The sequence below is a fragment of the Thunnus albacares genome, chromosome 22, assembly GCF_914725855.1.
Source record: "Thunnus albacares chromosome 22, fThuAlb1.1, whole genome shotgun sequence".
Taxonomy (NCBI): domain Eukaryota; kingdom Metazoa; phylum Chordata; class Actinopteri; order Scombriformes; family Scombridae; genus Thunnus; species Thunnus albacares.
In genome coordinates, this window is record NC_058127.1 from 24752613 (window position 1) to 24775556 (window position 22944).

The 22944-nt window shown below is 38.6% G+C and overlaps 1 protein-coding gene across 3 annotated transcripts in view; it reads right to left on the bottom strand.

Moving 5' to 3' along the window:
* Nucleotides 1–22944, bottom strand: part of ank2b (ankyrin 2b, neuronal) — a 149456-nt gene that overhangs the window by 47941 nt on the left and 78571 nt on the right. For 2 of the 3 annotated variants that reach the window (XM_044341039.1, XM_044341040.1), the window contains exons 6-22: nt 22511–22696; nt 15573–15671; nt 14005–14103; nt 13306–13404; nt 11883–12080; nt 11592–11690; nt 10217–10315; nt 9940–10038; nt 9617–9814; nt 6188–6286; nt 5568–5666; nt 4729–4926; nt 4426–4524; nt 4052–4150; nt 3126–3224; nt 2945–3043; nt 1711–1783 (exon numbers count right to left, since the gene is read on the bottom strand). In XM_044341039.1, the coding sequence (XP_044196974.1) occupies nt 1711–1783; nt 2945–3043; nt 3126–3224; nt 4052–4150; nt 4426–4524; nt 4729–4926; nt 5568–5666; nt 6188–6286; nt 9617–9814; nt 9940–10038; nt 10217–10315; nt 11592–11690; nt 11883–12080; nt 13306–13404; nt 14005–14103; nt 15573–15671; nt 22511–22696 (2041 nt within the window). Of the gene's footprint in view, nt 1–943; nt 998–1710; nt 1784–2944; nt 3044–3125; nt 3225–4051; nt 4151–4425; nt 4525–4728; nt 4927–5567; nt 5667–6187; nt 6287–9616; nt 9815–9939; nt 10039–10216; nt 10316–11591; nt 11691–11882; nt 12081–13305; nt 13405–14004; nt 14104–15572; nt 15672–22510; nt 22697–22944 lie in introns of all 3 variants that reach the window. The other variant, XM_044341038.1, reaches the window with a different exon arrangement.

The window sequence follows — 22944 nt, forward strand, 5'->3', positions numbered from 1 at the left end:
TCAAATGAATCCTGTAATGCTAATGCTAACACCCACCTGATACAGCTAGAGCAAAGCCTGATGAGTTGAGGTGGGATTAGTTTAGAAGGGAGTCACTGTTTTCTTTTGGGGTTAGAAATAATCTTTGAAGTGACAACGCTGTGGGAAAAGTCTTTCAGGGATTAGTTTGACTGTTGGACTTGGTGTCATTGCTCTGTATTTCTTGTATTTTCTCTGAAGGATAAACACTTTCAGAGCACTGCAAAGTGTAGCTTAATTTCTACCCAAGAATTTATCCCTTGGCTATGTTCAAGTGTTAAACAGAAAATATCCAAGCTTATGACTAGCAAAACAATACTCACTTCAAACATTTATTTGCTCTCTTTCTGAATGTTAGCATAAAGGCTAGTAGCATGGGGAAAGAGCAAGTCTGTGCATCCAAAGTTCACCTCTGAAACTTGCTAATTAGCATGCATTTTGTTTGTTACACACAACAGAAAAACAGATCTAAGCCTGTACTTTTAGGAGATACTTTATCTGTTAGAACTAGTGCATTTATGTCTAGCTAGGCTAATCTACCCTGAGCTAGCTCCACATAGACATGAGATTGATTCTTTTGGTTCTTCTCATCTCACTCTTAAAAAGAAAGCAAATAAGTATTATTCCCAAAATGTTGAACTGCTTATTTAAATATACATGAGGAAAGTATATTGATGCCCAGCTAAAACTAATATCTGATAACAACACCCTCATGAAGGAAATTTTTTAAACTCACTCCTTATGGAAATAAAGGTTTGGCTTCCAACCACTTTCTCTGTATCACTGGTATCCAAATATCCTACTAGAGTTAGTATTGTAGCAACTAAGCAAACACCACAGGCTCATCAAGATGCATAAAACACTACTCTCCCCTGTTGGTAAAATCAGCACAGCAAGCCCTCACACAAAGCACCATGCTGAATACCTTCCACATCCAACGGGTCATCTGACATAACATCATCATCAATGGATTTCAATGCTGTAGGTGGACAGCACAGTCATTCACTACCTCCTATAAAATCTAATCGCAGAGAGACTGTGAACTCTCATGTATGTACATCAAAACTTAGGCTTATTCTTGAAACAGAAAAGGACTCAAACTATGACATCTAATACCCAGTCAGTAACAGATATTAAAATAGTCTTAAAGACAATTTTCCTGCTCAAAAAAGACAACAAAAAGCAACAACAAAAAGATACAAAATGACAAGAATTCCAAAATAAATCAGTGTGGAAAAGCATAGGAACTCAGTTTGCATAAGTAAAGTGCTGTAATAAATTAAAGTTACAGTATTAGCTTAGTTATCAGCTCCTTAAAGCTGCATTAATTGATGCACCTTCTGTAGAATTTCTCTTTTTAGCTCTGGTTTGGTCTCCATAAAACATCTGGGTTTTTAGCTGCCAGGTGATCACTTTTCTCTTCTAGCTACTAACATTGTCCGTTTGATCACTCACTGTTCGCTACCTGCTTAAAATCAGTGTTTTTCAGAGCTAAAAACACGGTTGATGAAAGTGGTGTTTGCAGGCCGTAAAACCAAAACAATGAGCTAAAAGAGGCTAAAAAGAGTCAAGTGATGATTCTCACAGTAACAAAAACATGTTCAGTTACTGTTAACACTGAGAGGTCTCTTTTCATTTGAGGGCTAGCATGTGGGTTAATGATGACAGGCTCCAGTGTGAAACATGACTCACCCTCTTCATCCGAGACATCCAGCACTTCAGTCATGGTCTCTGGCACGTTCAGCTTGTGTTTCTCTGTCACCGTCTGGCAGCATTGGAGGAAATGAATTCCATTGACCATAGTTCACACTATATATAAATCAACTTCCTCTAACAATACAAACACACAATGCTTGAAAAGAGGCCGATTGGTTTTTATTATTATTGTACAGTTAATTCTTAAGTTATTCTAAATCAAAACTGTCATATGAGAGTTTCTGTCAACATCCAAGTTGTAATTACCATTGGGAAAATCAGATTTCTCTGAATGCTCCAATATATCCAAGTTGATGCTAAATAATATGTAAGTGTCTGGAAAAAGTCCAGCCTTAAAGGTAATTATTAATTAATGGACACTGTAATATATTTTCAGACTGCAATATATTTAACCCTCATATGACTAACTCTGAAATCATACAATTGTCTCTACGGATGACATAAAGATAGGAATCGTTTCCAGCAATGCCTCCCATCCAACATGATGTGTATGCAGCAAGGTTTCCTCTAAATTTGAATGGTAAGTGTTTTTTTTAATGGTACTATATGTACCGTATGTATTCCCCTCCAAGAAAACATGGCTTTAATAGGTCAAACAAAACCTTGATTTCTACGTTTAAACTCACCTAAATTTAGCCCATATTTCAAAGCGAGATTATGTAACATTTGCTCAACAATGACCACTTTGGTCACAAGTGGCAAATACAGGACAGCAGTAAATTAAGTAGTAAATAAGTAAATAAAGTAGAGGCAAGTCAAAAAGCCAATGAACTGACTCAGTAATGGAAGTTACACAGCAATATCTATCTAAAGAGTGCTAACGTTAGCCATCATAAGCTACTGGTCATACCAGGCCAAGTAAGGCTATAGCAACAAAACTCCTGAGTGTATTAAATCGAGCTTCATTATGTCTTCTTTCACAGCTTACATAGTGTTGCTTAAAACTAGATGTTTACTTGTCTTTTGTTCTGCAAATTGTAAAATTAGTGCTTTCTTTGCAATAATTTATCACATAATATTTTGTCAGACATTTCAAATTTACTTATATGAAGAATACTAACTTTGTCACAGCTTTGGATTTGTTTTCCACCAAGCACATGTTCATTCCAGCACAGATTTTTGATATCTGTAACTTAACCTAGATTTTAAGATTATAATGTGAGTTAAATGTATGTGTATGTACGTGCATGCATGCGTGCATGTGACATACCGTTGTGGTGGTGATGATCTCCTCTGTGACAACCCTCAGTGTGTCCACCACAGAGATGTAGCCCAGCCTCCGAGCAATACCCAGGGCAGTGTTACCATTCTGGACAAGAACACGCAGTACATTAAATGTCTGTATGTCTACATGTATGTGTGTGTGTTTGCGTGGATGTGTGTTTACATACCACAGTGATAGCATTCGGCTTGGCACCAGATTGCAGCAGTACATTAATGATGTGTGTGTTTCCTTGCTGGGCTGCCTGGTGAAGGGGAGTGTATCCATTCTGGGAGGGAAAGAAAATAACAATATGAAAATGTAAAAATGTATCAATAAATTAATGTATGGTCAGTATCAATACTATGACTTGAAACTTACAAAAACATATCAAGATACTGTATATTAACACACTGTCAACATTTCTCATAGGGACTATTTCTTTGGTAAAATGTAGTTCTATGAGTTGACAGTGTGTTTTGTGGATTATCCAGAGTTACTGGGGCATATTTTAAAATATAAGTTTTAGTTAAGCCTTTAATACAATTTAAGGTTTATATTATGTTAGCATAAATAATTACACAGATAAGTACTATAACAAAGTCATTACATCTGCAGCCACATCTCGGTACTGAGACAATGTAAATCATTGTGTAACTCAGACTAATTATGTCATAACAGAAGTGGTTTCTGCCCTTCTTTTTCAAAAGTCTGGAGGTTTTACTATTATTTGTTAATGACCCAAATATCTTAAGATTAATCTATGAAGGTAAAAATGTATGAAGGGTAAAATGCCACATGTTTGACTATCTGAGAGCCAATGAAGGTTAATTAACATGGGATTTACAGACACTGAAAACAAGCAACACTACACCATGCAAGTACCTGACATATATATAAGTGTCATATGGAAATCTACCTCTGGATCACAGTTTTGGACACAGATCACTTCACTTTTATGTCTTGTTTGACATCTCAGAAAAACATACCAGCAAGCTATTTTTGACCATCACTAAGAACTTGTCATCAGTAACTTCTTGTTGTTGTTTAATAAAAATTTAAAAAATATATATTATCTCAGAACCACAAATAAACAGTTCATTATAGCTTTATTACCTTGGTCTTGGCGTTGACACTGGCTCCATTTTTAAGCAGGAAGTTGACCATCTTGGCGTTGCCATAGTGACATGCTACAATTAGCGGAGTGTAGCCCAACTGTAAAACAACAGACAATCTGTTTGTATTCTCTGATCTTGAATAACACAAAAAAAACACAACACTTGCATAAATACAAAGAACAACATCGCACTGAATATGATGCATTTAGCAGGATGGAAGATGGCTTTTAAGATGAGATCATCTTAAAAACAGAGGGTGTCGCATTCAAATACAGTGTCCTTGGGTGGTAGTAAGCCTCTTCCTGTTCAGAAAGCTGTTTAGTGTCAGCTAAATGCACAAAATGAAAAAAAGTACTATTTTTTGCTTCATACTTTGGTCTGCTGGTTGAGGTTGGCTCCATTTTTGGCAAGGATCTCGGCAACAGCGACTTTGTCTTCCTGGGCTGCCAGATGGAGGGCAGTCAGGCCGCTCTGCATGGGGAACACACACACACACACACACACACACAGAACAGTTACTCTACTTACAGCAGCCAAATCCAGACATATCCTGTCCATTCTTCATGGGTGAATAAGCTTATTTAGCTCAAAATTCACACTGTACTTCTCATAAACACTTTCTGTTCATGGTCATTGTATTCGCTGGTTTAAATCCATCCCAGGTTCCTGCAGTACCTTGGTGGGGACATTGATCTCGGCTCCCTTGCTGATGAGCAGGGCAGCCATGTCGGCATGGCCCTCTTGGGAGGCCAGATGGAGTGGAGTGACACCCTGCTTGGTCAGGATGTTGGTCTCGGCTCCGTATTGCAGCAGCACCGTGGCGATTTCCATCTGGTTCTTCTTAGCCGCAATGTGGAGAGGAGTGTAGCCATTCTGATTCATGGGGACAGAGGAGAATACAGGTGTAAATAAAGTTGGTCTTTATCTCTATGATAAAAAAATGCCTAAATGTGCCATAATTGCTCATTGGGCCATATACTGCATAATAAAACTAAACAAATGCAGGTAGTGCATGCAATGGCAGAAGGTCCAGATAAAAGTTAGTTTGAAGTGTCTGACAAAAAATGAGCTTGTAATTTCCTCATTTCCTGTCGCACAAGAAGCATCAGGCTTCAATATGAGATGAGGTAAAAATAACAGCTATGCAACATCAGTCAAGCTTTTTCCTGCACTGCAATCCAGTGGAAATGATAGTCCGATCCAAAGATTATTGAGGATGAACCTTGCAGAATATTACACTTAAAACTGTCAACATCAATATTTTTTTTAACCTATATCTGTTCACATTTTGGTAAATCTGCATGAAAAGTCATGCAGATTTCAAAGTAAAAGTGGATGTCCAACAACAAGAAATAACTTTTGATACTGAAGAAAAAGTCTGTAATAAGATTATTTTCACCTTCTGGCTGAACTGTCCACTACTTGTAACATCTTACACCCGACGTTCAGTTTTCCACTCAGCCCTCTCATGATCCCCAGCACAGTGTCTACAGCTGTTTTTGTGGGACTCTCACCTTCGCCATGGTGTGGGGGGACGCTCCTTTGTCCAAAAGCAGGAGCGCCACCTTCTGGTTATCGTAATGTGCTGCGACATGGAGCGGGGTGAGGCCATTCTGTAAGGGAGGGATGGTGAGCGTACAGGGATTAAACAGCGGTTAGTGCAGCAAGAAGCCATTAATACTGAACACACACACACACAAACAATTAGTTAATAAGACCTGTTAAAGGTGAGTTAGACTGCAGGTTGAGATGAATTAGAGTTATATTAGACAACAAAAGCTGGAAGGATCACGAGGTGGGTCCTTGTTATGACGCAAAGAACATATTCAAAGAAAAAAAGGAATCTTGATGTAAAATGGCATCTGTTATCTGATTTTTGTTTTCTGGAATAAACCATAGTTAATATAAATGAAGGAATGGCTGATTTTATTCAAACTAGGCTTACCGGTGCGCTTGCAGACAACTTAACCTCAATACAGAAAAATAGCAACACACCATTTCAAGTCAAATACTTGCATTACATTTTCATGCAGGAAAACTCTCGAAACATTAACAAAATTTAACAGAGTAGACGGATCATATAATATACAGTATATAAAGATACTAGTTGGAAAGATTTGGTTTTGATGCATACCTTCCCAGCAGAATCAGGTGTAGCACAACGCTGCAGCAGAAGTTTGGCTACATCTAGGCTGCCGTACTTTGAGGCCACATGCAGGGGAGTAAAACCTTTCTGTGGACAGAAAAAACACAGGAAGGGAGATTGAGGAATATGTTTCAACACAGTGAAAACAAGATATCTACAGTATTCACAGGTTCATGCAGGTCAACTCCAATCCTTTTTTTCCTACTCTGCAATTCAATACCGTAAGCACATAATTTGTATCTTTCTCCCCAGCGTGACTGAGCCATTTGAGGACCAAATTAATTTCCTGCAAAAAATGTCTGTAAGTGTTGTTAAAATTGTAGCCCAAAGGCTTCAATCAGTGAAAAAATAAAAATAAAGTGACTGTTCCACCACGGATGCGGGGAATGTGGGTGCTGAGGGTGTTGCAGCACCCCTTGAAAATGAATAATATGTTGTAATATATTGTCTCAGCCCTTCTTACTTATGAATGTACATGTAAGCTATAGTTCATGTACCCTAAATATTCCTTACAGGAGATGTGTGTATCTTTCTCTCCTCCATGGCTGAGTGTGGCCTACAGTGTTCTATATGTTGGCTGCTTTAAAACAGGCCTACAGTATGTATGATATGAAAATTTGCTTTTATGTAAATTAGTATACATCATTGTTTCATTATTTTGTATAAATGACCCTAGCCATTTACATTAATACAAAATCCTACCTCACTATAATGATGAAGATAGCTTCTGATAAACTATCTTCATCATTACGTCCTCTCTAAAGGTTGCGCCTATGCTGCAGTAGATCTGCAAATGCTCTGAACATAGCATAGTTGTTGCTAGTCATGTTTGTGAACTGGATATGCATCATGTTGTGACCATCATTGCCACCCAATAACACAGCTTGTGATTGGCTGAGAGAGTCAAAATGGTTGCCAGCAATCTCACAAAAACAGTAAACTCTTGTTTGTAAAGGTCTAAAATGGATAAATAATGATATAAAACAATGTCAAATCATATACAATTTCAGAAGGTTTCGGAAGGGTTAAAGTGGGGTGTGGGGTCCTTCAGGAGGGTCAAGGGGGGCATGAGTTGACAAGCAAAATGAGGTATTGCTTAATTTCATTTGTAATGATTTCATATTTTTAGATAAGGTTTTAAGCACTTAATGCCTTTATTAAAGAGATGACAGTAGAGAGATGACAGGAAATTAGGGGAGAGAGAGAGAGAGAGATGCAACAAAGGTCTCTGGCCAGGTACCAGGGACACTATGGTTCATAGTTGGAGCCTATAACCGGGCCACCAGGGTGCTACATGACAACGTATTTTAATAACTATTCTAATCCAATGTGTTGTTGAAATATACAAAAAAACCCTAAAATCTCCCCATACCTGTGTCACAATCTCATCAGATAGGATTCCCTGGAGTCTAATGTCTGATGTCTGTTTTGTTGGTGACATAAAAACAATTAAGAACACCTAGCCTGTTCACATGCTGATGCAATCCCAGGTAACTTAAAACCAAAATCATAAATCAGAGTCCTTTAACTTCCACAGTGAAACCAGCAGAGGGAGCTCTTGGAACTATTTTGAAACACTGAACCAGACTGGTGCTGACAGAAAACCACATGACCAGTGTGTTTATGACCGAGCCCTGCCCATGGAGGGAGCAGTCCTTTGTTTGTCAAACCCTGGATTATATCTGATATAAGAGGTATTTGCACAAAAAGAAGGAAAAAGATAAAGAGGAGACGGATGGAGGGGGGACGGGGAGGGAGACTAAGACTGAGAAAACACACAGTGTTGTGAGAAAAATAACAAAAACAAGCTCGGATGGATGGATAATATTACACTTGTGTTACTGCATTACAATAACTTTCCTTGGTTTGGTTTCCATAGCAACAGCCACACCCTTCCTCCCCCCAGAGAAAAGCCAGGGAGAGACACATCAAGAGTGTGAGAGAGCTGAACCACTGAACCTTGACAAACACATCAGAAAGCACTTTGTCTGACCCTCCATACCGTATGAATAAATTAAAGGACTAATCTGTCCTAAACTGGATGCAAAGTGAAGATCTTGACTGTGTAGCCTCTTGCGGTAGACACCTCCATGGTGATGATGATAAATCACTTGATTGAGTTCAGGCTTCATGCACATTTCAGTAGAAAGCAGCAGCTTTACAGTGACATTAATCATTCATCAGAACTGGGTCACACAGACAGAAACCTGCAGCTACTGTAATACTGTAACCTCTTTATCTGACACTTCAGGAGAGGCCACCATGTCATTATGACTTTGAGTGTATTTACATTTAAAAACACATTTCTACCAGTCTGCTCCTTCATCTGTACACCTTGTATTATAAATACAGAAGCGAGTATTGCAAACTTTCATTCACTTCACTGTGCATTTTATGTATTACTTTTAATTGATTTGGTTGTTTTGTTGTAGAAATTGTCTTTACTATATACAAAATTCATTATTTCATCCTACTCTCATTTGCTATATAATGCAATATGTAGGATATTTGTTATTGTGCTAACAATTGAGGTACACCTCCACAGGACTAAACAACTGTCATCTCAACTTGGGTGGCACCTGAAACACAATGTAAAAATGCAAAATAAAGCCAGATTATGTAAATCTTGTTATAGAAATAATACAATTGTCCTCCCACAAATGGAAAGGTGAATTCATAAGCAGTTAAACACACCAGAGATCAATTGAAAACCCTCAAGAGTTTTGCTGCTACACCCTCATTTGGTCTGGTATGACCAGTAGCTTATGGTGGCTAATGTTAACTAACTTTAGACTGTTGTGTTACTGACATTACTGATTTTATGACTCTTCTATACTACTGTTGCACTATGTTTTAGCATTTACTGTTCAGTGCTCTTCAGCAGAAGTTATGCAGGCTAGCTTTACACCCTGCAGAAAAAAGCACTGTTGTTCTGGTAGGGAACCCCGATGATAATTAGCTTAAATTAAATGGATATGTTTTATGTTTCATAGAATTTGTTGAACCCACTAATAAATTCTAACTTCACGTTCAAGAGACTGTCCTTCAAGCTGTAGTCACTAATTGTTGTTTTTACATTTCTGATTTTTTTAAACAAATAAGGTATAACATGCTAATCAGTGAGGCTAGATGTTTCCAGTCTTTATGCTAAACTAAACTAACCACATCCTGACCCCAGTACTTAACACACAGACACTAGATTGATATCCATTCTTCTCATGTCAATCTCAGAAACAAAGCAAATAAGCATATTTCCAAAAATGTTTAACCATTCTTTTCATTCCTAACCTCATAGACTATTTTGTACATGGCTGACTTTGTTCCTCATTAAATCAAATTATGAAATTCTGAAGGAAACGCTGAAAGCTTCTTAGTTTAATCGTCATGTTTAAAGACAAACATGGCTCCCCCACCCACCTTGGTGGCCATCGAGTGTGAAGCCCCGGCCTCCAGCAGGACAGAGGCCGTCTCCACCTGCCCCTCCCTGGCGGAGATGTGGAGGGGGGTGTAGCCGTTGGTTGTGGCAGCATCAGGATGGGCCATGTGTTGCAACAGCAGCTGGACAATCTCTGTTTTCCCCAGACGGGAGGCAATGTGGAGGGGCGTCTGGTCCTCCTGAAGAGAACACAGTATAAGAATGAGCACTTTTCAGGAAATAGAAGCTTATCCAGCAAAATGAGAACGATTTCACCCAAGCACACAGTGAAGCTCTTTGTGATGACATCATGCGGTAATCTTACCCGAGCCCTGGCATCCACCATCGCTCCGTTCCTCAGCAGACATCTGACAACCTCCACCTGCCCCGCCCTAGCTGCCATGTGTAATGCTGTTTCTCCACGCTGCACACAACATACAGCATCATATCAGTCAGTAGGGTCAACCCACATATTATTGAAATAAATAACAGATCACTTCAATTTTTCTCCATCTTTTTCCTGACTTGAAGATAACAAAATTACTTGAGTATGGATTATCACATTATTTCCCTTCCCTCTCCCTGATTGGTTTGTCACTCACAATGTTGCTGACATCTGGCGAGGCTCCGTTCTGCAGCAGCAGCAGCACGATGTTCAGGTGACCCATGAAGGCTGCTACGTGGATGGGAGTCAAACCAGACTGGACAAAGGAGGGGAGGTAAAAGAAGAACAATAGGATAAAATGTCAGTCATGTCGAACATTAAAAGAGTTCATCAAATGAATTAATATGCAAAAAAGTACATTACATTTCTAGTGATTTTTGGTCAGCAAACACCTACTTCCCTTAGAATAGACTTGGCAACAGCATAGGTAGGAAACACTATTCAGAAGATGAGGACAGAACTGTCTGTCAACAGACTTAAAATAAAAAGAAAGCATGTAGAAAAATGACCACATATAAAAAGTTTTAAACAAGCACTAAGTAGACTAAAGTATTAACAAAAAGAACAGCATTTATCTTAAATTTTACTATCATGTCACCGATCCAGGCATAGATGATCTGGCTAGGGGCATTATGTCATTTGAAACAGGCATCGACATCAATCTCTTCTAAACAGAACGGCTCAAAGGCACCATTTCCTCCTGGAGTTTTACCTCCATTTTTCAAGTTGTATAAACAGTGTCAAACTTCTTTTAAGCTATCTACCCACAGTTGTGGGATACATTTGTAAAGTTACGGTATGTAACTTTTGAAAGAGGAAATAACACAATATTTCTCTTACAAAATAAATGTTGAATTCATCAGCAATAAAAAACACACCTTTGTTCAATTCAGTACACTCAGGAGCTATTCTGCCACAGCCTTACTTGGTCTAGTCAGTAGCTTATCGTGGCTAATGTTTGCTAATGTAGCAATCTTTAGCTAGATATTGCCGTACTGTCATTTTGCAAACAATTTGTCCTGTGTTTTAACATTTACCATTATTAATTGTCACTTGTGGCCACAGTGGTCACTGTTTAGCAAGGCTTATATGGTCTTTGTGTAGCTTGAGCTCTGTGTGGTTTAGCTATATATGAAAAAACTTTAGCGATTAGATTTTGAAGCTTCTTGCCAAAAAGGTACAATTGAAAATTATTATCAAAGTATACAGTTTTTGTGCACATTCAGAGTCCAGAGGTGTTCACTGTTTCAACAGTTCATTTAAATATTGACTTAATATAAATTTTATAGCAGTGATAACATGGAAAACATAAACTATCATGACAATACAGTGAGTTGGCAGTATCAGAAGAATACTAGATTAACTACCTGTATCTACTGGGTACTATCTAGATGTTCTCTCTGATATCACTCTGTGTGGTAAAGCCAGACATATAATACCAAGAAGACCCCCACACATCTGGTTGCCCCAGTAGATTCAAAGAAATTCTAAACATTTCTGCGGATTCTCTTTCACTCAAGGGTGTAAAGTACCTCTGTGATGGCCTGGATAGAGGCTCCATATTTCACCAGTAGCTCCATCACTTTCACACGGTTCTTCTTACAGGCTATGTGCAGCGGAGTGAAGCCATTCTGTGGGGAAACGTGACGCAAAGATACTGAACAATGAACCCAAACAATATTTATTACAGCTATTTTTTATGGCTATATTCTTTAATTATTCTATATCCTTGTATATTTATATTTTAATCCTCTTTGTTGTTTCTTATCACTGGTCCAATATCAACAGCGGGTTTAAAGTGACAGAACAACTTTGTGTCATACCAGTGCCCTGGCGTTGGGGTTGGCCCTCTTATCCAACAGCAGTTTGGTGACTCTGTAGTGGCCGCAGTGTGCTGCCACATGTAACGCTGTCAGGTAGTCCAACGTGACATCATCAACAGGCGCCTTGTGCTGCAGAAGGTGTTTGACACATTCCACATGGTCGCCTTGTGCAGCCATGTGAAGAGGAGACAAGCCGTTCTGAGAAGTGGAAGAAAAAAAAATGTAGTTTGATGGAGATAAATAGTGTGGCTGTAGAAGAATGTACTGTAACTACAACACTAAAGCCTTTTAGATCATTGCGTGTACATGGCACCATGATGACTGAAAGAATCCACTGATTCAAGAAAAATCTGGTTAAGTGTGTGAGGGGGCTTCTTAAAGCTGCTCTATCAATATTTTTATATGAACAACAAATAGCCAGTTACCAACTACCTAGTGAACATAGTGGAAAATTTAGCAGCTAAAGAAGCATATATTTTTTTTCTCAGAAGTTGATGGAAACCAAAAGGAGAGTGAATATTAGTCTTACATTTGTCAAGTGGACACAAACGTGACTTCAAATGAATGCTAATGCTGCTCTGTGTCCGCTGGATGTGTAAATAGGCAACTGCTTGCCTATTTATCATGTCCAACGTGTGTGATGTAAAAAAAAAAAAAAAAAAAAAAAAAAAAAAAAAAAGATTGATGCAGCTTCAAAGTGTTTTCTGTTATTAAATACTGCTGACATGGAGCATACTTAAAAATGCTGTTTCAACTAGGATCAAACAAGAAGATTGATACATTTGTCCCATTTGGTGTGGGACATTTTTAGCCTAGCTTAGCACGACTGAGAGTAGGGGAAGCTACAGCCAGCAGAGATATCCTAGCTTTGTCAAAAGTGCCAAAATATGCCTTGAAAAAAGGCAAACTGAACGATATATCCAGGAGTCACCTGAGCTTTTTTCATAGCAAAGTTACAAAGTAATAACTCAACACTTTTAAAGGCACTATGTCTTGTTTTTACATCTCTATTTCTACATTTGATGCAACTGATAGCGTAGCATAGCATAGATATCTTCTCAACAAGCTTATTTCTAAAATGTCCTACTGTTTCTGTTATAAATAGTTTCAGCAGATTCAAGACTAAGGAGCTGTTTTTTGATATTAGCCTATATACTTTATATAGTGGTTCCATTTCATAGACTGTGTACAGGGAACGCTTTGTCAAATGAGTATGAGTTAAAGAAGAGTTTGGAGAAGTGAATGGGCAACATTCTTCTGTCCATGTTGTGCCAACCTGCCTGGGTCTGAATGAATATAAATGGTGAAATGCTTGAGTTCACTTTCTTTGGAGTAAACAGGATTAACATGTACAGTGTGAATGGACGGTGTTGTGAGTTTGTGTCAGATGCACATATCTGTGGAAACAAGCAGTGACACACACCTTGGTCCTGGCCAGCAAGGGTGCTCCTCTCTCCAGCAGCAGCTCCACAGCTGTATCATGTCCACTCCGAGCCGCACAGTGGAGGGGAGTCAGACCATCCTATGGAAACACACACACACACACACACACACAAACGTATTCATATGTATGCATATTAATAGTAACAGTAATGAAGTGACACTGCCCTGGCATATCAAAGTCATAATATGATTAGAATAATTGAGGTTAGCTCATTGTCATGCTGTGTTCACATAATATGGGCAAAGTGGAAGGACAGGATTTAACTGCTACTGCCTTTTATTTCTAAGATCTAAATTAAAATCAACCATAAACAAACATATACTGTCCTTTTTATTCATACACGTTTTATTTTACCAGTGTCAATACAGCTTTTAATCTGTAAGTTGTTATTCCCTGCATGCAGATGTATCCGGTGACTAAGCCAGGCTGGATGTCGTTTGTATGTCAGAATCCAATACAGCTAATAACATGACTGCCTTGACTGATAGCGGGCACTGATACTGAATTTAATCCACTGACCCACTGGGATCCAACTGAACTGAAAACAACAGTGACTGGCTCACATCCACATCTGCTGTCTCTAATGTTGATGATAGTAACTGGCTGGCCATTTGTTGCTACTATGGATGTAATTACGAGTAATTAGAGATTATTGGTTCTGTTCTTCAGAGCACTCACCCTTGTTTTAGCGTCAATCTGAGAGCCACGGTCCAACAACAGGCGAACCATGTTAGTGTTGCCACGCTTGGAGGCCACATGTAGGGGAGTAATCCCGTTCTACAAGGAGGACAAATGCTGGTTTTTAGTCAAATACATTTACACACACTCAAAATATTTGTATCTATGAGCATTCATTAAAAAATGGCACAGGTTGGTTTATGGTACAACAGGTATTCAAATTAAATCCCTTATAGTATATGAGGGGTGAATACTACGTTAATTGAAAGATATTTATCTTAATGTAAACACAGATATTAAAAACAATTAAAAGTGAGTTCTCATACGTAAATAAACATCAATAAAATACAAATATACCATATACAAAAATACCACAAAATCTTTCTTTTTCTTGCAGAGGGTGAGGTGCAAAAGAGCTATTTTCATCCTCACTGTTAACATGGCTAAAAATAGCACATCTGAATGTGTTTTCAGGATCATATTGATTAAAGAGACAAAAACTCACATCTGAAAAGGTCTGATCAGAGATGAAAGTTAACATTTTGGATTGCTCAGTAAGCTTGGGGCGAGGCAGGACATGGAAGGGGGGGTTGCTGGTATTTGGAAAGACACCTTGTCTACAATTTAAGTCTGATCTTTTCACAGCATCAGTTAAAACCACTCTCCTTGGGTTTTGTCTTACTCCACTTAAAGAGGGGTTTCTTTGTGTGTGTGTGTGTGTGTGTGAGAGTGCTTGTAGATCTTGGAGCAAACATACAGGCTCAATAAAAAAAGATGAGGGGAGGGCAGGGAGAAGACAAGGACTGAGAACTTCACATTTACTGACTGTAATTCAAATGGGCTTTAATTATGTGTTAAGGCGGCTGAAAGAGTTCAGCATACTGCAACTTTAGCAAACACATTCGCTTTGTGCAACGTAGGCTCTGGTTTGCTGGAGTGTAAATTTCCCCAAAAAAACACAACCATAGATACTACCAGGTTAAGACTTTGGTAATTAAAACATTTGGTCAAAGTTAGGGAAAGTTGGGGGTTACTCTCTAACCCTTACTCCTCCACACCCTTACTTCCTGCTTTGCCTTATAAAGGACACACTGCATTCCTGCACTGGCACTGAACTATGGCATTCGATGTAAATTGTACGCCACAGATTTGTAAAAAACATAATTCCTAGGGATACTGGTGATGTCACTGAGAGCAACAGGAGAACTAGAGATGTCATTGTGACCTACAGTAGAGGTCTAGTGATCCACAGAGCTACTGTAAAAATACTGATGTCGATGAGAGCTAGAGATGTTATAGAGAGCCCTAGTGAAACACTAGTGATGTCATTGAGAATTACGGTAGCTCTAGTGATGTCATTTTGACCTTCAGTGCTGAAAAGGTTTTCCTTTGCTTGTGTTTTGATTATTTGAATGTGTTTGTTTAAGTCAAGTATGTTCAGTTGGTCTGTAAAAGTGTCTAACAATTTAACCTATAGCCTATATTTCCATTGATGTCATTATTATAATTATTTTTAAGGAAAAAAACTCAAATTACTTATTTGTGTGTATGTGGGTGTGGTATCTTACCCTTGCTGTGAAGTCAACTGCTGCCCCTCGGTTCAGCAGAAGTGTGGCCACATTGACGTTCCCATAGTGGGCAGCGATATGCAAGGGGGTGAATCCACTCTGGAAGACAGACAGGGGAGAGACAGAGAGGAGGAGAGAGGTCAGATGTTAGCCTTTCCTTTATGTCCTCAAACTTTGACTCGTGCCTCTTGACCTCTACTCTTTCCCAGCATGCAGCAGTCACATCAAGCATGACAATAGAAAGAAGAGTCAACTGAAATTAAAGTAAAAGAAAATGTCACTGAAAATAAGCAGTTATTAAAAAATGCAAGTCAGAATATATAGCACCCATACACACAACCCCAAAAACACACTCAGACATGTGTCACTTCCATGCAGGTTATCAATCATAGAACCAAAAATAAAGAAGGCCTTTCCTTGGCTTCCAAAACCATTTTGAAATGAAAAACACAAAATCAAAAGCAAAACAGAGAGACGTACAGTACACACAGATCAAGATTGACACGAAAATGGACAAACAATATTACAGTAACTATCAAAAATCAACATCATCAAATTATAGTAAAATCATAAAGTGGCACATAACGAGGAGGATATATTTCTCATCAACACCAAAGTGCACTATGTTAACTGTACGTCATAGAAGTATTAGAGTTAGAAATGAGAAGTATATGAGAAAAGTTAGAGTTTGCAGAGCAGGTTGTAGTAGTTGTGAAATTCTTGCCTTACCTTGCCATTCTGTAAGTGTTGGTCCGATTTAATGTGAAAAAGTTGTTTACAAAAGTGTGAAGAATACAGTGACTAACGTGATGGTTTAAAAACTTTACACAGTCAAAAGCTTTGAATGGTGCAAATTAAGGTAGCGTGGATGCAACATGCTATTCAATGCCAAGTCTTTGGCCAAGCAGGTAATATTTTTGAAAGCTTTTTAAGTTTAACATGCCATTATTAACTAACACTGTATGTAATAATAAAAGAGTAAAAGTAATATGCCAGTAATTTGAAGGTCTAGGCGAGCATGCATTTAAAATACTTGATCAGGGACCTGGTGTATGGAAGACCAAGCTTGCCAATATTGAAATTAAATCATTTCATCAATTTGAAATTTAATTTTCCAGATGTGTGCACATGTTGTATGACAAAACTAAAATGAAAATTTTTCACTTTTACTTTTGTTTGAGTATAATTTCAGCCAAATTTAAATGAAAAACTCCATTGAATAATTTTCAGTATACTTCACAGCCATTTTGATAATGATATTGAATCAAATCATAATGAAACACTTCTTTAATAGCATCAAGCACATCCCTACAATAGTTACTCAGACATTATCATTGGCAGTCATGTGAGCATGACTGCCAATTAGTGGCCCACATTTTCTTTAGCACTTCTTGTCTGAGCTGGTCAGGCCGTTATCTGTGATGTCCAACAGCACGTTGCTATAATTTTCCATTTAAGCTCCCTCCAAGTATTTAAATTCACCAGATGAGCCTCCCTACATAATTCTCCCCAAGTGTCTTGAGATATATCAGTTTAATTTAAGTGTCCCGCTTCTCTGTTATAGGATGAAAATACTCAATATACATTGGAAATTACTTTTTTACCCTCATTTTACAAAATGATTTTTAAATTTAAATTAAAAAATATTAATACACAATCATGGAAAATTAAATTTCAATTTGATTAAATTATTTGATTTTAATTTAGGCATTCCTTTGCTTCCATATAGGAGCAGTGAAACCTAATATTGGCACTTATTTAACCAGTTCTGGTTCAAAGTTTATAGCGCATCTTTAAGTCATGCAACACAACATAAATAGACAGAATTACAAGACATTTAGACAATATACATTCATAGCTGTTCCAAAAATGCATCAGCACAGTATTCATCAAATCAAAACCTTACAGGGGGGAAATGTTATCATTTAAAATAAATCAATAAACCGTACATCTCAATCATGATGTTGTTTAGAGATATTTCTAAATGTACTGAGGGTCACATATGACAAAAATAAAAGGCTCTTTCAGATCTATTGACATAAACTGAAAAAGAATGAAAATGCACACAGACAGAGTATGAATGAAAAAAATCCAAAGCCAAAATCTAAAGATAAGCAGACTATGTGTAGGACTGTGTGTGCTGGAGCGCAGACCACAGACGGCAGTAGCTTGGCCATTCCTGTCAGCCGTGCATGTTGGCCTCTTAATATACCAAACCAACAGAAACTGTGGAAACTGTAAAATGAACCAAATTATTCTTTATTTACACCATGCAGTGCTGTGGAAGTGAAAGAAACAAAGGTGGTGGAAAGGAAAAAGAAATAACAAAGGGATGGGACCGTATAGTGAAGTTGTGGACAATTAAAGGAGCGTGTGTATACCTCAGTAGTCCTATTGACCATCATCTGAAGCAGGAGGAATGAGGGAGGGAAAAATCGGTTCAGTTAGGCTTGTTTGACACATTACTGAGCTGTAGTCGGATGCACAGCACCTCAGAGGCAGATGTACAGTCCCATAGTATACTGGCAAGTGACGTGGCTGGGGTGGGTCACTTGTCTTTAATGCGTTTTCCCAGTGCAGCTGATATCAAGTTCATACAGCAAAGCCTAAGGCCTTGTAAGGCTAAAACTAATGATGGTTTTCATTATAGATGAATCTGTCAAGAATTCTTTAGATTCATCAATTAGTTGTTGGTCTGTAAAATGTCAGAAAATACTAATAATAAAATCACGATTTTCCAGTGCCCTTAAGTGATTCATGTTGCTCATTTTGTCCGACCAACAGGCCAAAACCCTCAAAGACTCAATTTGCAATTATGTACAACACAGAAAAGAAGCAAATCTCACACTTGGAAAGCTAGAACTAATGAATGTTCAACATTAATGACTTAATCTAATTAATTACTTTGATTAATTAATTAAGTTACTGTTGTAAATTCAATCTATTATATAAACTCCTTTTTAACAAATCAGTTCAGCACTAAAAGCTTCACTATACTTTACAATGCACCCAAGTTACAGACTCTCCACTAGAAAATCATGAGTACCTTGCCTATTTAGTCATTACCGTTTTGGTGAAAACTTAACACTTCTTTCCAATTGTCAGACTATTCCTAACTGTCCCCAGAATGTCATTAAAGGCAGACGGTGTAACTTTTGAAAGAAAAAATACACATTCTTCCTCTTTAAAATGAAGTTGGATTCATACGGAATAAAATGAATCCTTGTTCAACTCAACACACTCAGGGGTTTTGCTTCTACAGCCTTACTTGGTCTGGCATGACCAGTAGCTTATGAAGGCTAATGTTAGCCATTGCTGTGTGACTGACAGTGTGCTGGCTCAGTGACTCTTCTCTACTTATGCTACTACATTCTAACATGTCACAAACAGACATTTAAATGGTTTTGCTGCGTATTGCAACTTGGGTCTTGGGATTTCAGAAAATGGTGACATTGCTGCAGTTATGTTGGGGGAAGAAACACGAGCAGTAACATGACCTTGACAGGTTGTAAATAAGCTTTAGCTTTATTATCTAAACACAAGAAAACAATGTGTGTGCAAATCTACAGTAAATACATCACAGCTGAAAGGAAAAAATTGTGACCGTTCACCTTATTTTCTCTTCCCATTAAGTTTGGCTAACCTGGGTTAGCCATACCTGAGTACCTGACACTTTGTTATAAGCTGTCTGATTGTGTTTCTGCTTGTGTTTCCTTCCCTGTTGGACTTTCTTTTTTCTCTCCCATTTATAGCCGTTCTCCTCTGAGCTTTTCATATGAGTCATAATGAGAAGGACTGCATTGCAACAGCTAAACCACAAACGCCATTACACTGAATGCATGCATATACCCTGAGCAGCCTCCACTGTGTTTTGTTACATAACAACATAATTGGTTCTTTGTCAAGACATAGTTGCTGTGAAAGAAATAACATTCAGGGGTTCATTTTCATCATCGTCACTCTAGCCACGTCACTTGAAGCCATTATCTGGTATCAGAGAAACAGTCACAACTGAAAATGATTCCTCCAACATCAACAGGTAACTGTATCTTAAGTAACCACCCCATCCATCCACCCCCCCCCCCCCCCATTAGTTGCATGCAGCCTTTGATATCACCACCATACAACCTGCAGACAGTGGCACACTCCATGCAGTGGACAGTGCTACACTTAGACACCGGTGCAGCGAGGTAGGAGGGGATGATGGGGGAAGTGTGTGACAAGAAGCATTTAAAGAGAGAAAGGAAAAAGAGGGAGAGACCCAGTTAGTGGCAGGACCAGGAGTGACGTGGCAGGCACAGAGACACTGAATGAGAGAGAGAAAGAGAGAAATAGAACGATGCATAGACAGACAGATGGAAACACCAACACACTATACACAGCTTCAGGGGAAAAGTAAATCATGACAAGTTAGTGGTCTTCTGTCATAAACTCTACCATACATATATTTTTTGATGGATACATGGACCCTATTCACATCTGCTGTGATTGGCATCTGGATATTTGATCTGAAGAGGGAAAAATATGTAATAAATAAAACACAGTGTGATAAAACTGCATCTAATCTGCCAGACTAACTCCAGAGCTGACAGAACTAGCCAGAGTAAGTCAGATGTTATTAGTAATCTCAGTAGTTAATTTTCCATCCTGTCTGGCCTGATCCCATTCTTCTTCCATCAACTCTTCCAAACTTGCCAAAGTATGGAGTGTTTTGCCTTTCAAAACACTTTCTGATCTAGTGCCCCTATCTTGAGCAATTGCCGTCCTAATCCATTACAATTGACAGTAAGAAAAAACATTCACATGAGCTTTTACTGATCTGCGTCTGCTATGGGTAGCCTTTGATGAAGTTTAAGCAACTAGCTTTCCCCAATACCTTAAGCTTCTTTTATGCAGCAACAAAGCTCTGATGCCTTGGCTAATTCTCTCAACAATATATGCCTCTCGATCCTTGACCATATTGCTCCTCTCAAAATCAGACCCCCCCCAAACTGTGCAATGCTGACTCAATTTTAGCCATTTTCCCTCTCAGCCCTAGAAACCACTGTCTCTCATATTAAATCCTCTTCCCAGCTTGATATTATTCCCTCTAAACTTTTAATATTAGTATTACCCGCTGTCAGTCCCTGGATCTTATCAATTAGTAATTGCTCCTTGGCCACTGGTATTTCTCCTTCTTATTTTAAACATGCAGTTGTACAACCCATGTCAAAGAAACCTAATCTTGACCTGCTCACCCTCAGCACTTCGGCCTACCGACATATTTATAAAATATTGTTCTTATCTAAGGTATTGGAGAAAGTTATTGCCTCTCAACTGATTGCTTATATGAATTTTAACAGCATTTTCAATAACTATCGGTCTGGTTTTAGAGTACTGAGACAGCCTTACTTAAGGTGATAAATGACTTACTCCTTGCTGCAGATAAAGATGAAAGCTCCATTCTGGTCCTGCTAGACTTGAGTGTGACCTTTGATACAGTAGACCACTCCATCCTGCTACAGCGTCTTGAAAGTTGGGTTGCTCTAAAAGGGTCTTGCGTTGCATCTTTGCATTAACTTTGTATGTAATCACACCATGTGAAAAATTCACTTTGCGTTTGGTGTGAACACACCATGCTGACATGTATGACACCCAGTTATATGTCCTGTATTATAGTCCACTAATGATAACAGCCTAACCAAATTTACCATGTGCCTTGCTGATATCAAGTCTCAAGTGTCAAGTCTTTTCAAAATTTCCTCAAACTTGATGATGACAAAATGGAAATTATCTTGTTTGCCACACCCAATTCTTTCAGTCAGATAGTCTGCAATCTTGGAGTCCTATCACATAATGTTAAGCCAACTGCAAGAAATTTGGGTGTTTTATTTGATTCTGGCCTTTGTTTTGATGACGAAGTAAAGAAGGTTGTTCAGTCATGTTTCTTTCAACTTAAGTTAATTTCGAAAGATAGATCCTTCTTATTCTTTGAGGATTTACACAGGGTTGTCAATGGCTTTATTTTTTCTCGTTTAGATCTCTGTAATGCCCTCTACACAGGTATTACTCAGGCTTCCCTCTATGACCAGGCCCCTAATTATATCAAAGATCTACTAATCCCTTAGCCCTCTTAGATCAACTGGTAGTGGCTTTCTGGTCATTCCCAGAGCCCAACTGGTGACAAAGGGCTATCAGGCTTTTGGAGTACAGGCCCCCAAACTCTGGAACGACTTACCTGCTGAGATTAGAGTTGCTTAATCTATCACTGCTTTTAAATCTCTTCTTAAAACATTATTGCTGTGGGAATTTTATTTTATTATTATTTTTTATTGTATTTTATCCTTTTGTGAAGCACTTTGTAACATTGTTAAAAAAGGTGCTATATAAATGAAGTTTATTATAAGTTTATTACTGTGGGTAGAAACTTGATCGCTACTGGCGGTAATGCCAATACTACAACTACAGCTCAGCCCACACATAAAAAGTTCACACTATTGTACTGTGAAATCAGCTTCTACGTAATTGTCGCCAGCTTTCCACCTACTTGCCTGCTCTGCATAATGTGCAAGAAAAGTGAGACCATGTCATTATAAAGATAGGATATAATGAGCACAGCATGATCAGGTTGTTGATTATCAGGATAATTTATCCTAAATACAGATCACATTTTAACAGCAGATGTAAACAAGGTCTTTCCACCCAAAGAGTCTATATATAACCTCAATGTTAGTATGCTAAAACCATCAAAGTTTACATGAAATCTTGACTGGTTTTCAATGCGTCACCTACTGAATTCTGTACCTCAAATATCACCAGATCCTACCTAGCCAAATCCCTTTTTTTAGCTTCAAAAAAGTCCCTATAACCACAGTATGGACACATTAGCACAAACACGTAGCACCACATTAGCTTCCACACATGCTAACACCCGAGCTCAAACAGTGCCATTGACATACCTTCGACTGGACATCAGCGTTGTGGTCATTCTGGAGGAGCAGGGCAGCTGACTTTGTGTCGTCCTTGCGGGCAGCAATGTGCAAGGCAGGCAGGCGGACCTTGCCTTTAGTATCATTCTCCAGTAAAATAGACACCACCTGGTTGTGGCCCTGCTGAAGGGCGATGGCCAGAGGGGTGAAGCCATCCTGGGTGAGTGAAGACAGAGAGGAGAGGGCAGATGAGAGGAAGGATTGAAAGAACACATTGAGAGGGGTTGGAATTACCTGTACTATAGTGGCTCAGGTGGTGAATTCAGCATTAATGTACATTTCTACAGCTCTAAATCCATCAGTGCAACTCTCATCTTAACACAAATACTGTTTCATTCACTAGTTATCTCCAGTTGCTTCTACTTTGCTGTCTTTTGGATCGCTGTCGATGAAACTCAACACTT